The sequence below is a fragment of the Columba livia genome, chromosome 18 (genome assembly GCF_036013475.1).
Source record: "Columba livia isolate bColLiv1 breed racing homer chromosome 18, bColLiv1.pat.W.v2, whole genome shotgun sequence".
Taxonomy (NCBI): domain Eukaryota; kingdom Metazoa; phylum Chordata; class Aves; order Columbiformes; family Columbidae; genus Columba; species Columba livia.
This window is the reverse complement of record NC_088619.1, coordinates 2,248,364-2,264,435: the sequence shown is the minus strand read 5'-3', so window position 1 is coordinate 2,264,435 and position 16,072 is coordinate 2,248,364. Positions and strand designations below refer to the sequence as shown.

Sequence of the window (16,072 nt, the reverse complement as noted above, 5' to 3'; positions counted from 1 at the left end):
GGGACGGCTCTGCCGCGGGTGCCCAGGGTGCCGGCAGCTCCAGAGCTGCTGAGCCAGGGAGGAGAGAGGCCTGAGCCCAGCTGCAGTTTTTCTCCCCACCGCAGCGAGCCCTGCTGGGTACGGGATGTCCCCTGAGAGCCTGGTGCTGGTGGGAGACACCCCTTGCCCCCCTGCCAGGCCTCCCGGGGGAGCAGCCCCCTTCTGGGAGCCATTCAGCCTGGGCTCTTGGACTTTTCTCTCCCTCCAGTGAGATGGAATGAAGGTGGGAAGCAGCCCTGCCTGCTGGGAGAGTCTTCGGACCTTGGGGAGCAGCTCCTGGGCTCAGCAGCACTCGGGCTGGGCAGGATGGTGGGATGTGACGCGGTGACTCTGTGCAGGATCTGGCCCCAGAGAACCCCCTGCACTGCGCCGGGCTGGCTGGACGCTGCCGGCACCGCGGGAGGGACTCGCTGGCTCGGGCAGTCGGGCAACAGCGTCAAAGCTGAGCTGAAACTCTGGCCACAAACCTCTCCAACTCAGAGGTTTCACTCTCAAACTGGCTCTGCACCCACAGTTAAAGCTCATTTCTCAGCAGCCTCCTGAGCGGACAGCTGGGAAGTCCATCCTTACAAAGCCAATACATAAAATGCTCCTCTTGGAAAAGTGTCTTTAACATTAGGTTCCCTTCTCCCGTGCTAATGTCACCATCCATAAATCAACGTGCCAAGATCTCCTGGCTCTGCCGGCAGCTCCAGGCTCTGCTGACAGCACCGTGCTGCTGCAGCCCCTGCAGCAGGGGATGGACACTGGCATCCCCCGCAGCATTTGCATCAGGATAGAGGCATTTTTTCTCTCTGAATTATTTGACAAAGGCAGGTTGTGCTTCACACACCGTGGGAAGAATGAGGTTTACCCAATCTAGAAAGCTCTGGCTCACTGAAAATAGCAGTGCCTGTTGTTTCTCTCCAGCTGGTTTTGGCGGGACACTGGAGCCCGGCAGCATCCCACCCGAGCCAAAACAGCGCTGGTGGGAGCGAGAGAGGGAACCTGAGCGGGGCTTAGTGCTGGACTGAGTGGAACCAGAAATCCAAAGCAGCTTGACAATGAAAGCAGGAAAAGCCTAAAGAAAAAGCAAGGGGAGCCGGACAGTGAAAGATGCAGGAGCCAGACTGAGAGATCAGAAACCAGCATTTGTTGGAAGGAGGTTGGTAGAAAGCAAGACCTGATGGACACATGAAAGGGAAATAGTCTAAAATGCGACAGTGAATTCATGAATAACCTGTGAAATAGTGTCCATAGTTAAATCCACCCCTCGATCGCGAGCCCATTTATATGTTGCATCTCTACCTTGATGCCCTGAAGCATCATGAGCCCATTGGGCTAGGAAAAGTTCACCTTTATGTTGCCAGTCCAAGTCCACCTCAGCTACTTTAATCTTAGCAGCTTGATCTGCTAGTTGGTGGTTTAGATGTTCCTCGGTGGCTCGACTTTTAGGCACATGAGCATCTACGTGCCGAACTTTCACAGGCAGGCTCTCTAGCCGAGCAGCAATGTCTTGCCACAGTGTGGCAGCCCAAATGGGTTTACCTCTGCGCTGCCAGTTGCTTTTCTTCCATTGCTGTAGCCACCCCCACAAGGCATTTGCCACCATCCATGAGTCAGTATAGAGATAAAGTATTGGCCACTTCTCTCGATCAGCAATGCCCAAAGCCAGCAGGATGGCTTTCACTTCTGCAAATTGACTAGATTCACCTTGTTCTTCAGTGGCTTCTGTAACTTGTCGTGTGGGACTCCACACAGCAGCTTTCCACCTTCGATGTTTTCCTACAAGACGACAGGATCCATCTGTGAACAGTGCATACTGCTTATCAGTCTATTATACTCTTATCAGAGTATTATACGGTGGTGCTTCTTCAGCACGTGTTACCTCGTCCTCATCTGGAGACATCCCAAAGTCTTTGCTTTCTGGCCGGTCTGTAATCACTTCTAAGCTCCCTGGGCGATTGGGATTTCCAATTCGAGCTCGTTGCGTGATCAATGCAATCCATTTACTCCACGTAACTTCGGTTGCATGATGTGGAGAGGGAACCGTCCCTTTGAACATCCAACTCAGCACCGGCAGTCGAGGTGCCAGGAGGAGCTGTGCTTCAGTACCGATCACTTCTGAAGCAGCTCGAACTCCTTCGCATGCTGCTAGTATCTCTTTTTCAGTTGGAGTATAGTTGGCCTCAGATCCTTTGTATCCTCGACTCCAAAAACCTAAGGGTCGACCTCGGGTTTCTCCTGGTGCTTTCTGCCAGAGGCTCCAGGTAAGTCCATTATCTCCGGCTGCGGTGTAGAGCACATTTTTAACATCTAGTCCAGTCCGAACTGGTCCAAGGGCCACCGCATGAGTTATCTCACGCTTAATTTGTTCAAAGGCTTGTCGCTGTTCAGGGCCCCACTCAAACTGGTTCTTTTTACGAGTCACTCGATAGAGAGGGCTCACAATCTGGCTGTAGTCAGGAATATGCATTCTCCAAAAACCTACAACGCCCAAGAAAGTCTGTGTCTCCTTTTTATTAGTAGGTGGAGACATTGCTGCAATTTTGTTGATCACATCCATTGGGATCTGACGATGGCCGTCTTGCCATTTTATTCCTAAAACTGGATCTCTCGGGCAGGTCCCTTGACCTTGCTTCGTTTTATGGCAAAACCAGCATCCAAAAGAATCTGAATTATTCTCTCACCTTTCTCAAAGACTTCTTTCGCTGTGAATTATTCTCTCACCTTTCTCAAAGACTTCTTTCGCCGTGTCACCCCATACGGTGATGTCATCAATATATTGCAAGTGTTCTGGAGCTTTACCTTGCTCCAGGGTGGTCTGGATCAGCCCATGGCAGATGGTAGGACTGCGTTTCCACCCCTGGGGCAAGCGATTCCACATGTACTGGATGCCCCCCCAGGTGAAAGCGAACTGCGGCCTGCACTCTGCTGCTACAGGAACAGAGAAAAATGCATTAGCAATGCACTGCGAGATGTCCATCCGTGCTTATCAATAAGCATTCCATTGCTAGTTTTACCAAAACATGTGTCTGGTTCTCCAGGAAAATGCAGTTAATATGAAGCTTTAGCTGACAGGCAAAATCACTAAAAGAGAAACTGGTTTTTAACAAAACCAGGACAGAAGGGCTTCGGCCTTTCATCGCAGGCTTAAGTGCTGCAGCCAAGGCCGCAGCGTGGGCTTGAGCATGTAGTTTTGCCTTTTCTACCTCCTGTTGCGTGATCGGTACCCGTGTGCAAGCTTCCACCATCTCTGCTAGAGAAGCAGTTTTTCCCAAAGCGGCTAATATCTGTTGGCATTGGGTGTTTGCATTCATCATGGCCAAATCTTTCCCCACAGCAGCTTTTGCCTCTGGAATCAGGTTAGGAGAAGCATCTATAGCTTCTTTTAAACGGTCCACAAACTTCATATATGGTTCCCCAGGATCCTGCTTTATTGTAGAATAGGGTGGCACAGGGTTACCTATATTGGGTAACTCACTGCTGCCAGAGCAAGCCCTTGCGTTTGCTGCAAAACCCTTGGATTATCATTACTATCACTGCTATACAATTCCCTTGTGCTTCCCTGTGGATCAGTAAGTCGACGCATATTTGCAAACCCATCTAACCCAGTCTCCAGCCCTTTTCCATACCACGATCTCAAATATTCATCTGCTCCTCTTACGGACCACATCCCACCTTCAACACATTGTCTAGCCCATTTTTGTGTTCGCTCCCTTTTAATACGGAGCTCCTCAGGAGTGAGGTCTAATTCCGCCCCCTCCCTTTCCTGTTTTCCCCGTTTTTCACATCCCCTGCCAGTTGCCTCCAGCCCGTCCTTCATCGCATCTGACGCCTTTTGATATGCTCTTAACCACGAAGTTTTACTGTTACCGCCATCTAGTCGCCTCACGGCGTCTAGAACTTCTTGCATCTGGCTCTCCTGCCGTCTCAGTAAGTCCTTCGGGCTCTGCACGTGGCTCTCCTGTCGCGGTTGAGACGGACAAGCGACATGGACCAAGTTCTTTCAAGATGAAAGTACTGGATGCTATTTATTGCTATAAGTGCATTTTTATACAATTCTACCAGTTCATGTGTCTTTTCACTATTGGTTACAAGTTACAGCACTAACATCTCACTGGTTAATTTTGCTATCATCCATGTTATTCTTCTATCCCCTTCTCTCTCACGGGTACATCTCTCCTTTCTCACGGGTACAACTCCATATCTCCGGATACTCCTTTACTCCCATCCTTCTCAAGGGTAAATCTTAATATCTTCAAGGCTGATCTCTACTCCCATATTTTCTGACAAGTATTCCACAGACCCGCTGTAGTTTCCCACACTCTCCTCCTGGAAGCCAGGGCGATTCTGCGGTGCTGCGTTCTCGTGCTCCACCGGGTCCTCCGGCAACGGCACTTCAGCTGGATTAACCTGTCCGGGCTCGTTGAACCTTGCTGGTTGCTGCCGATGCTCGTCGGAGGCAGGCGATGGCTCAAAGGGCGCAGAGGGTATAATTTGCTCTCCGCCCCAGAAATCCAAATCTGACACGGGACATACCAGCGGTATCGATTGTTCAGAGTCCTCGGAGGGGGGGCAGCTCGCGGCGGGCGGCTCCGGGGGGACGGCGCACAGCTCCGGCTCCGCTGAGACCTCCTGCATCAGCCGCCTGACCTCCCGCCACGGCCCGGCGAGGTCGCAAGCCTCGCGGCTGCCCCTTGTGACCGCATCCCACAGTTCGGTCCCTGTGTCCTCCCGTGTACCGGGAGAAAAAAATCCGTCCGTCGAAGGGGACACACGCCTTCCGCTGGGCGAATCGCAGCAGGCGCTTTAACGCGTCTGTTTCAAAATACCTTCCTGTTCGTGCATTCAGCTGCAGAATACTCTGCATTATGATTTTTTCTTCCGCGGATGCCGTGTTTCCCACGCTACCTGCTTCTCCGTAGGCCTGCTTTCCGCTATTCTTCAAGCGCAGGGCTAACTTCGCCCTCCAGGTGCCTTTCCTGGCGTCTTCACGTCCCAACGATCTTGCTTCGATACGAAGTATCACGTCGGGGTCACCAAAATGTTGCTCTTTCCACGCGAGACACGGAACCTGACACAGCAATGTGATGTTCACAGGGTTCGCTTTATTGCCGGAGCGGGCTGGCTTTATAGCAAAGCTGCCCTGTCCACGCGCCTTACAACAACGCTCCTTTAGTTTCTTCTGTCTCTGGCTTCACCTCTCAGCCAGGCTGGCGACAGCCCCATCCCCCCGGGGCGGGGGGGCTCTGCCACTACAGAAAAGCAAAGATTGGTAAGAAGAAATAAGGCAAAAAGACAAGGGATTACAATTACCCACAGTAGGGAAAAACCTGTTTATAGATCTTATGGAAAATAGCCCAGGAATTAAATGTCACCTCATGCTGGATATGTGGGGGGTCTCAAATGACTGATACATTGGACGAACCTCTTGTAAGCTAGTGTCGCGGGTAAATTCATCAAATACCTCTATTGCTCCCACTTGGTACCCAGGCCCACCTAATGGATATTGGTCTCGAAATGGTAGCCTGGTGGAAGAAAACAGGGTTCGTGATAGCATGTGCATTTCTGGGTTTACTGTTTGTGCCGTGTATGATCCTGTGCTTTATTCCGTTAATACATCCAGTAGTCCAAGGCATGCAAATCTCAGGCATGCCTATAGATCCTAAAAAGGCAACTTAGCAAGATTTGTCAGGAAGCAAAAATTCAATGGGCTCAGGCCTTGCCAATAGTGGTGTTGTGTATTAGAATTAAACCTAGGAGTGGAATGTCAGTAAGTCCATACGAAATTCTGTATGGCAAGCCATATGAAGCACCGGATCCAGATCCAAGTGTACATGTAAAAGGTAATCAGGACTTCTACAATTATGTGTTGCCTCTCGGCAGGACACTGAATCAACTCAGATCCGCACTAGTGTGGAATCGCCCACTAGCACTTGAGAATCCGGTACATGATACAGAGCATGGAGACACGGTGCATATAAGAACTTGGAATAAAGAAACTTTAAAAGAACGTTGGGACGGACCCTATCAAGTACTCTTAACCACATTAACCGCAATTAAGGTTGCTGGAATAGACTCCTGGATACACTACACCATTCAACACAAGAACCGAGAGGTTTTTGACACCTGCTTTCTTGTCGGTGTCCTACTGAGCACTAGCACAAAGCCAAGAGTGTTGCTCAGCAGCACCAACCACGTCTGCCAGGAATTAGTCTTCAACATGAACCAGGGGCAGCAGAAGGCAATCACCAGCACCACAGACAGCAAAGGAGAAGTCTGCAAGATCCCGTAAGGCTGGAATAGACTGTTGGCATCTGCTCTCCACGGCAAAACCGGAGGAGAGCGTAGAGGGAAAAGAAATGAAAGTCATTGACCGTGAAAAATGCGTGGCGAAACACAGGAGGTTCTGACACAAAAAGACCCTCCCGGGAGCAAGCCATGACTTCTGGAGCCAGCATCTCTGGCCCGGGATGAAGGCTTGCCCATTGCCGTGCGGCCACTTGGGGTGCAAAACTGGGGTTTGAGGGGGGCTGTTGCCCCCCAGTGTCTTGCTCTGCCTGGAGATGTCTCTGCAGAGGTCCCTGGACAGGATGCCTCTTCCTCAGTCAGCGCTGGCAAAAGCCATCTGGGGACACGCTCCGTCCTCTGGAACTCTTCCTTGTGTGACTCGCAGCTCACGTGTGACAGCGCTGCTCCAAACTTGGCCATCTCCAAGGACCGGCTTTCTTTGGGATGTGGGGTTCACTCTCAGAGGAATCATGGCAGCCCTGCTTTCTGTGTTGGGGTCTCCCTTTCAGCTATGGAGCAGCTTCAGTTCCCAGTGCAAAAGGATCTTGCAATGGCTGTGCAGATAGCAGCACCGTTTCTGAAGCATCAGAGGAGATGTCAGAGCCATCAGGCTGAGGGACGGCAATGCCAGCAAAAGATGGCCCGTGTTTCAAAAGGGAGGCAGCCGTGCCAGCTGGAGAACCTCTCTCACAGCTCCATCCCCAGCAAAGAGCTGTCTCTAGAGCAGTTCGTGCTGCTTACAGGCAAGATCAGCCTTTGCATTTGAACCACCTTCTTGCAGAGGTGACAGGAAACATCCTCTGGTTTATGTCGTTCTAGCTGCAAAGGCCAGGACAGTGTTCATGAGGGAGCAAGCGATGAGCACATTTCCTGGTCAGCAGCCGCTGGCTCGTGCCAACGGTCAAGAGAGGCAGAAGAAATCCCTTCAGAACAGCTCCCTCTCAAAAGACATCCTTCTGCTTGATGAACCGCAGGGAAAGGCATCCTAAACCAGGCACTTTGACCTTGTTTTCAGCCCAGGTTCCCAGTGCTGGTGCACTCGTGAGCCAGTCGCTGCACATCTGCCACCAAGGGGAATCGCCTCCGAGGCCAACTGTGCCATGGGGAAAGGAAAGGGTGAAACGTCGGGAGAGTTTGATTTAGTGCACAACACGGATAAAGCCATTCTCTCTGCCATTAAAACTGAGGGTATTTAATTCAGGGAAAGGAGATTTCATTCCCCATGACCTGTGCGATTGTCTTTTGAATCTGGGCACGGGCTGCAGTGACCTGCCACAACATTTGAGGTGTCACCAGCTGCATTGTGGGTGTTAAAGTGGGAAAGGCAGGAGGGAGCCTCAGCATCTCCCATCCCGTGGGTGACTTCATCACAAAGGACCAGGGCGGCGCCCACTGGCTCCTGGGGCGGCTGTTGCCGGGCAACAGAGACACTATATTGTCCCCTGTCACCTGTGCCCCTCGCCCATTTGGTCCTTGGCCGTGGTGGGATCACTTGCCGTGGTGGGATCACTGTGGTGGTGGACTCATTTTGGCAGTTGGATCGCTTTTGGTGGTGGGATCACTACTGGTGGTTGTATCACTTTTGGTGGTTTGATCGCTTTTGGTGGTTGCATCACTTCTGGTGGTGGGATCACTTTTGGTGGTTTGATCGCTTTTGGTGGTTGAACCGCTTTTGGTGGTTTGATCACTTTCGGCACTTGGATCGCTTTGGTGACTGGATCGCTTTCATCACTTGGATTGCTTTCGGCACTTGGATCTGTTTTGGTGACTGATCGCTTTCTGTGGCAAGAAGGAGCAGGAGAAAGGCTGCTGGCTGCCCATCCCTCCAAGATCACCTCTGGACAGAAAAGCTCCCGTCTTCCCACATCAGGCTCCGTGTTTTCCGGCAGAGCAGCAGCGATGGCCACACTCGGTCTGCTGGAGATGCTGAAGGCCGCCATCGGGACACCCAATTTGGGGGTTGTTGACTTCGTGGCGCTTCACAAGTTGCTCGAGGCCATCATCGGGCAGCTGGGCCAGCTGCAGCTGTCTGTCCTGGAGCCAGGGCAGAGCCCGGCCCCCGGCCTGGCAAAGGACCAGGACAGCAAGGACCAGCCTGGCCAGGAGAAGGAGGAGGACGGAGCCCTGGGCACAGGGCAGCAGCTCTGGAAACCAGAGGAGCAGCTGGAGGGGACCGGGAGCAACTCCGAGGTCTCCTCCATGGCCAAGGAGCTGATGCCAACAACAACCAAGGAGGAGGAGAGAGCCGTCTCCAAGGTAGATGCTCTTGCTGGTCCCTGGGTGCTCCCCCACGAGACGCCCCCTCCTCTGGGCTCCGCGCTGCCGTCGTGCCGCCCTCAGCCCAAGGGCTGGGTTAAGCCCGAGCTCCCGCAGCAGAGCACAGCGGGGCCCAGGTCCCCAGGGACCCTCCCCTGGGCTCACCCCCCACCCGCTCTCCCAGAAAAGGGCTTCGCTCCAGCACCTGTGGGAGGAGATCAACAAGTTTAAGGAGGCGCAGTGCGGCCTGGCAGAGGACATGCGGGCCATGCAGAAGGCGCACTCTGGCATGGCAGAGGACATGCGGGAGATGAAGGAGGCGATGCAGGAGGCGCATTCTGGAATGGAACAGGACATGCGGGCCATGCAACAAGCGATGCAGGAGGGTCATTCTGGCATGGAAAAGGACATGAGGGAGATGCAGGAGGCCATGCAGAAGGTGCATTCTGCCCTGACAGAGGACATCCAGGAGATGAAGCAGGCACATGTCGGCCTGGCAGAGGACATGCATGCCCTGCAGGAGGCGCATTCTGGCCTGGCAGAAGACATCCAGGAGATCCAGGAGACACTTGGCCTGGTGAGCATCCCCTGATGCCCCGGGAGGGAGCTGGGCCCTCGTCCCTCCCCGCTCCTGCTGCCCTGTCACACTGTGCCCGTGCCCCACGGCCATCGGTGTCACCAGCGTGAAGGGCAGCAGGAGGGAAGAGTGGGAAGGGTGTCCCAAGAGTTGCTAAGGCACTTTTGAACTAGAGAGCCCTCAAAACAGATCCATGGGAGGGGAAGGTGGGGAGACAAAGCTCTACCCGTGCAATTCAGCCGCGGCCCCCAGGCACAGCCCTGCCCAGCGTCCCTCTGTCTCCTGCCCCAGTTCATTTGGGGATACTCTTTAAATCCCGCTCCCACATCTGAACGGGTGTCCCTCTCCTCACCCAGCTCCAGGGGAAGCCCCAGGACGCTGCCGGGCTGCGCAGGGACAGGAGGCGGCTGCGTCCCCCGCTCCCTCGGGGACACCAGCCCTCCTGCCTCGGGGCACAGCCTGTGGGGTGGGGTGCTGGGCAGTGATGCTGGGGGTCCCATCCCTGGATGTCCCATCCCCCCAGCTCCATGGCTGGGCTGACTCCGTGATCCCTTTGCATTTGTGCTCTCATGTTCAACACGAGTTTGGCCCCGCGAGATGGTGGTTTGGGGACAGGGACTGGGGACATGGCGGGGGGTTCTGGGGTCTGTCCTCACGGCTGCCCAGCTGCCAGTAAACCTGCTGCCCTTTGCCTCTTCTTCCCAGGAGGGCAGTGGGGGCCAGTCTGCCCCTGCTGAGCCCACCCAGGTGGCCGTGGACAGCCAGTCCAGGAGGAGCTCAGCACTGGGGCCGAAGGGACGTGGGACACGGCCTGGGATGGAGACCGGCAAGGGGACTGCAGGGTCTGGCTCCCTGGGGATGCAAGCAGGGACACAGGGGGAACCAGCGACCCCTGTGAAGTTGTCAGGCGCTCCCTCTGATCACACGAGGTCTATTGGTGCCGGCGCCACCACCCCGGGGATGCAGGCAGGATCACGGGGTACCCAGGCCAGCACCTCAGGGATGCAGCCAGGATCCCCTGGGACCCACACCACCACCCCTGGGGTGCAGCCTGGGTCCTCCAGCTCCCAAGCCACCATCCCAGGCGATGCCCAAGAGCCGGCCAAGCCCTGGGGCTCCACCAGCACCTCCAGCTACGAGTCGGAGATGCGGGAGGTTCTCTCCCAGGTTGGGCAGCTCGGCCACCTCTGCACTGGTCTGAAGGAGCAGGTGGAGCAGCTTAAATCTACCAAAGCAGAACATGCGGATCTTGAGAACTTGCGCCGGCTCTTCCCGAAGGGAGGTGAGAGCACGGGAGGACTGGCGGGGGTTTTTTGGCGTGGGGTCACCCTGGGTCAGGGGCTCGTCATGCTCAGAGACCCCCTCACCAACAGCACATCCCCTTGCACCATGTCCCTCTAGGCCGGGAGAGCATCATCAGCATCCTGGCCGACCTCAGGTGCCAGGTGTCCTTCCTACAAGACATGGCCAGGGCCCTCCGCGGGGAGGAGGAGAAGGTGAGCCGGCAGCAGGCCCCGAGGGGCTGCGGGGATGCCAGTTTGGGCAGGGAGGGGGCAGCCGAAGGCTCCCCGTGCCGGAATGACACAGGGGGCTGTGCCCTCACCGCCCCCACTGCCGTTCCCAGATCAGCAAGGTGGAGGATGCTCCCAGAAAGACGAGGGGGTCTGGAGCCGGCAGAAAAGCAGACGGCAGCGGCCAGATGACCCGACAGCCGCGGTAAAAGGATGGGAGAGGGTTTCCTACCCCGCAGGGCTGCGAGGGAGCCTGGGGTCTGGGAGCATCCTAGTTTGGGGGCCGAGGGACACCCCCACGAAGGCTAAGCCTGCCCCTGCCCCCGTCTCGCTGGCCAGGCCCAAGGGACAGAAGGTCAAGGCAGAGCGCAAGGAGCTGGGGAAGCAGCAGGAGCCGACCCAGGCCGAGCTGGAGCAGTTTGCGGCCAAGTACGTGAATAACTTGGTGATGGAGGCAGCGCAGCAGCTGCAGGCAGAGGTGAGGCCCGGGAGCAGCGCTCCCAGCCCCCGCTGGCTCGGGGGGAGTCCTGGCGGGGTCCCGGCCACGTCCCCTGGCTGGATGGGGCCATGGAGCCTCCACGGCACCTGGGCTTGTGGGCGGCATCCAGCCCGGCTCAGAGCTGATTCCTCCTCCCCTGCCAGCAGCAGGACGAGCCGAGGGCGACGGTGCAGAGCGGGGGACACGAGCACGCAGGGTGCCACTTCTGCAGCCCGGACACCAGGGTGCTGCTGGGGAAGCTCCTCCAGCGCTGCGAGAAGCTCGAGGAGCAGGTGGAGTCCCTGGCCCAGAAGGCGGGCGGCAAGGTGGACAATTATCCGAAGTGGAGGAGACAGGTAAGGAGATGCGGTGTAGGGGGCTTGAGCTGCCAGGACCCCCCAGGCATTTCTGCTTTGCTCTAACGTGGGGGAGCCCCTTGCTGCCCCCCTAATTGGCTTGTCGGAGTCAGCAGCACGGAAGGGAATTAAAGCCTTGGAGCAAATGTCCTGCTTGCACTGAGGCCCCGTGGCCATCAGCCAAAATACCCTGGGTCTGCCCCCGCGGGGCAGCCACCCCCTTGCTCAGCACCGCCTTGTCCTCTTAGTCCCTGCAGCAGGACGAGCAGCTCAAGTGCCTCCAGACCAGCATCGTGCAGCTCCAAAAAGGCTATGAGAAGTTCAGCTCGGACCTTGCAAACCTCCAGCAGGATCGCCAGCAGGAGCAGAATGACGTCAAGGTGGGTGGCTGTGACCCGCGTGCAGAGCCCAGGCTGGGACCCCAAGGGGTCTGTCCCCCTGCCACCCTGCTCGCAGCCCTGCACAGCTTCCCCATGCCTTTCCTGGAGGTTTCTGATGGGGTGGGGAGGCAGGGGGTGCTCGGCTGGCCGGGGGCAGCTCCGACCCTGCCGTGGCATCACGGGCTGCTGTCTGCCTTGGAAGGCTCTGTCCCAGGCCCTGGGGAGGCTGGAGAAGAAGCAAGCAGACAAGGAGGAGCTGCTGGTTTTGGGAATCGATGAGGTACGGGCTCAAGGGGCCCCGGTGCCAGTCAAGGGTGTCCCTGGCAGGGTGACAAACACCCCTTGTCCCTTGGGTGCCGGCTGGCAGAACCAGCCAGGGGGAGGGAGGATTTCCAGCCCGGCTGCAGGTCCCTTGCCAGGTCCCTCTGTGACCCCGAGTCCCTTCGGCTGGTGGGACCAACCCCACGGGGGTGATGGGGTGAACAGGACCACGTAGCCACTTCCCCTCTCCCGTTGTCCTTGCATCCTGTCCCCACCGCTCTCCTGCCTTTCCCCGTTGCTAGAAAGCAGACAAAGGCGCCCTGGCTGACAAAGTCAGTCGCAGCCAGCTTGAGGCGTGCGAGGACCGGCTGACCAAGATGATGGAGGAGGTGACGAGCCGGGTGACGGGCCAGGAGAACGGCTGGCTCCAGTTCCAGAAAGAGCTGCAGAGACAGATGGACTGCAAGGTGAGGGCTCGTCCCCTCCACGCAGCACTGGCACCCTGGGGGCCTGGCAGCCTAAGGCAGCATCCTTGCGAGGGTCCCCCCTCCCGGCTGTGCCCCCGGGGACCGCCATGTCCCATCCTGGGGTAGCTGGCTGAGGGTGTCACCCGTCCACAGCTGGACCGCCGGGAGCTGGGGGCGTTCCGGAAGCAGCAGGAGGAGCGGTGGAAGAGCCTCAGCGGGCAGCTCCAGGAGAAGGCGCTGCAGGCAGAGCGTGACAATGCCGCTGGGATTAGGAAGTGAGTGCGATGGGGACAGTGGTGGCTTTGGCAGTGCTGGCCCTGTTCCTGCTGGCTGTCCCGGCTCGTGCCGGTGTGGTACCTGGCGTGGGAGCCATGTGGGCAGCGCCCCTGGGGATGCTGAGCAAGTGGCTGTGCCTTGTGCTCCTGCCAGCTGCAGCTTCGCAGCGATAGAGGCGGCACAATGAGGGGGCACGTGTGGGAGGAGCCCTCCTGAACCAGTCTTGGGGGGTGGGTGCAGAGGCTTTTTGTGGCTGTAGTGCAGGTGGGGCTGTGCCCCCCAGGAGCTCCCCAGCCCTTTTCTCCCCCCTCCAGGCAGCTGCTGCCCGGTTTCCATTGCCTGTCCTGTGACCGGCCCCTCAACATGCTGGCGCCTGGACCGTGAGTAACTGCCCCCCGAACAGGGAGCACCCCCCGACCCCTCCCTGGCGTCGAGTGACACATGGGGTGCCACCTGCCGGGCACTGAGCACCCCCATGTCCTGTCCCACAGGGAGCGGACGGGCGAGTGCAGATACCCCACTGTTCCGCGGAGCTGCGTGGGCCCACACACCGTCACGCCCCCGCGCTTCCAGCCCCAACCGCCCAGCACCCCACGGCCGTCCCAACCCAGTGCCCGCCGCCCCAACAAGGTAGGGATGGCAGAGGTGGGGAGGGGGATGCTGGGCCTGCGGGGGGATCTGTGCCTCAGTTTCCCCGGGGAGAGCTGGCTGGGGGAGGGATGCTGGGGGACGTGGAATGGGGCCCCGTGTTTGGGTCACACGCTGTCGCCTTCCCAGAAGGACGCGATGCAGCTGTCGGGCCAGGACGGCACTGATGGGAAGCGGCAGGACGAGCAGCTCTCCATGATGGGGGGCTCTCAGCTGCCCACAACACCAACGGCCACCCCAGAGACCTCGACCTCGAGGAGCCAGAAAAGTATGGCCCTGTCAGGGCACCGGGGGGCAGAGGACACCCCGCTGTCTGGGGGGACGGGTCTGTGCCCACAGCTGGGCAGGGTTGGACGGGGGTCTGGGGTCTGGGCCGGGCCTTGGGGGCAGCACTGGCTGCTGGGGCAGCCAGTCCTCATGATGGAGATGGAGGGAGCTGGGGGGACATGGGGGGTGGTGCTGGGCAGTGGGGGACAACAGCCTGTGTGCTTCAGGGTGGGGGCAGGACCCTGTTGGTGGGTGTCTGTGGCTGACCCTGCCCCTCGCCCCCAGGCACCGCCTCCCCGCTGCTGTTAGCCGTGCTGAAGCGCCAACCAGCCTCAGCTCCCGGACGCCTCACCCAGGCACCGAAGCTGCTGCCACACCGCATTAAATCAGCGCCCTGACAGCCGGGCAGGACGGGGGTCCCGGCCCCGGTCCCACCGCCCCGGGCGCTGAGCCGGCAGCGGCTGCAATAAATGGCGATGGGCAACCAAGCGCCGGTGTGGTCTGAGTGGGGGTCCCTGGGGCAGGATGGCAGAAAGCCCCCTGTGTTTGCTTTTTCAGGAGAAAAATAAGTGCTAAAAAGGCGCTTTGGGGGTGCCCAGGTGGATCCAGTGGTATCCAGGGTCCCCAGAGGGATCACGGGGAGCAAACCAGTGGGCACCAGGGCAGAGCCAGCAGAGGCCCATCCTGCACCCCGGGTGGGGCTGAGGTGTCCATGGGCTTCAGAAGCACCCCCTGGCACTAACTGGGGGGACGGGGTGAGGGGGGAGCCAGGGGGCTGTGCAAGAAGCCGGGCTGGCTGTCGGCAGCCGGAGGAGGGGAGCGCTTTGCTCTGGGTCGGGGGATCCAGAACTGGGGGGACGCAGCAGCTTCGTGCCCCGCCCCGGGGTGCCCGCAGCCGCCGTGTCGCAGCGCTTTGCAGTCGCAGGAAAGCACCGGGCAGCTCGAGTTGATGGGCGCTCAGATTCCCCAGCCAGGCGATGCCGGCGGTGCCAGCCCAGCCACCCAAGGCCCGACAAGAGACAAGGGCTGTTCATACAGCCAAGCAAAAGTGTGGCCCGTGGGCAGGCGAGCTGCCAGCCCTGCCTGCCCTGCCTGCACAGGCAGGAGGAAAGCCCCTGAGCAAACCTCCTGCATCCCAAAACCGGGGATGCTCAGCCCAGCAGAGCTGGCACTCTGCACTCTCCAACTGAAGCGGAGCAGCTGAGACCGGGGAGTGGACCAGACATGTCCCCGATGGAGCCACGTGCCAGGGGGTTCCCACCAGCCCCCCAAGGGCGGTGTGTCACGGAGAGTCCTCGCAGGTTCATTTAAGGGACAACAGAGTCCAAAACAACTTTCATTAAACTGGCGAGGAACAGGGTTTTAGCACTCCAAAGTGACTTAAATAAAGGTTCGGATATCAGCTGAGGAAAATTATTTGAGGGGCAGCAACTGATACAACCAATCAGGCGGTTCACAGCGTGCATACATGGGGCTTCACTCAAAAAAATGCCGGAGCTGGCCCTGAGTCCCGGAGAAGTACACACTTGCCTAACACGGTGCGGGATTATTTTAAAGAGATAAAGTACGCGTGCAAATGCACACGGAAAGTTACTCGTGCATATGTGCACGGTAGGAAAATACACCCGCGATTCGGCGAGGGTAAATTTATACGCGCTCAAATGGAGTGCGGAAAGTTATACGTGCATATGTGCACGGAAAGTATAAGTATACTACTCGTAATCTTGCGAGAAGTTTTACTTACATCCGTGGCGGCGAGGCAAGCGGAGTCTCCATCCCAGGGAGGGGGCTCTCCTGGCGGCAGTGGCTAAGCTCGTACTCCGAGAGACCCCCACACAAAATGGGGCCGGGTCTCAACGAGCGTCCCGTTTTTATCTGATCAGATCTGACTGTAGGCACTCTAGAAGCTTCTCTGCACCCCCCACACTGGCTGCGGGTGCCCCTGAAGCCTTACCCTGGCCGCTGGCGCCCAGCGGCTCGGCACTCCCCTCTCCCAATGTCCCAGGAGCCAGGGTGCTCCAGGCCAAACAAAAGAAGCTGTTAGCCTCAAGTAGCAGAGAAAAGGGGGAGATGTGCCATCCTGAAGGAGGGAGGGGGGTTTGCATTCTGCCACACAGTGCTGGGGTGCTGCCTGCCCGGCCAAGCTCTGCCCCTCCACCCAAAGCCCTGCCAGCTCCCCCTCCCCGAGGCTGCCCCCTCCTTGTCCCCTCTCCTCCTTCCCCCCAGCCCCTCAGGGCGTCCCCAGCTGCTGACAGGGTTCCCCAGAGCATTCTGCCCCCATCT

General features: G+C 57.9%; 2 protein-coding genes across 2 annotated transcripts; both read left to right on the top strand.

Annotated features, from left to right (window-relative positions):
- Positions 1-4,956: 4,956 nt before the first annotated feature.
- LOC135575797 (uncharacterized) lies at positions 4,957-9,160 on the top strand. The gene is made up of 2 exons (XM_065035172.1): positions 4,957-8,568; positions 8,753-9,160. The coding sequence occupies exons 1-2, from the start codon at positions 8,212-8,214 to the stop codon at positions 9,158-9,160; spliced, it is 765 nt and encodes a 254-aa protein (XP_064891244.1). The 5' UTR covers positions 4,957-8,211.
- A 2,915-nt stretch (positions 9,161-12,075) lies between these two features.
- On the top strand, positions 12,076-14,277 carry LOC135575683 (glutamine-rich protein 2-like). Its single transcript, XM_065034318.1, has 7 exons — positions 12,076-12,150; positions 12,434-12,598; positions 12,752-12,873; positions 13,189-13,254; positions 13,366-13,504; positions 13,652-13,790; positions 14,075-14,277. The coding sequence occupies exons 2-7, from the start codon at positions 12,509-12,511 to the stop codon at positions 14,185-14,187; spliced, it is 669 nt and encodes a 222-aa protein (XP_064890390.1). The 5' UTR covers positions 12,076-12,150; positions 12,434-12,508; the 3' UTR covers positions 14,188-14,277.
- The last annotated feature ends 1,795 nt before the right edge of the window (positions 14,278-16,072 follow it).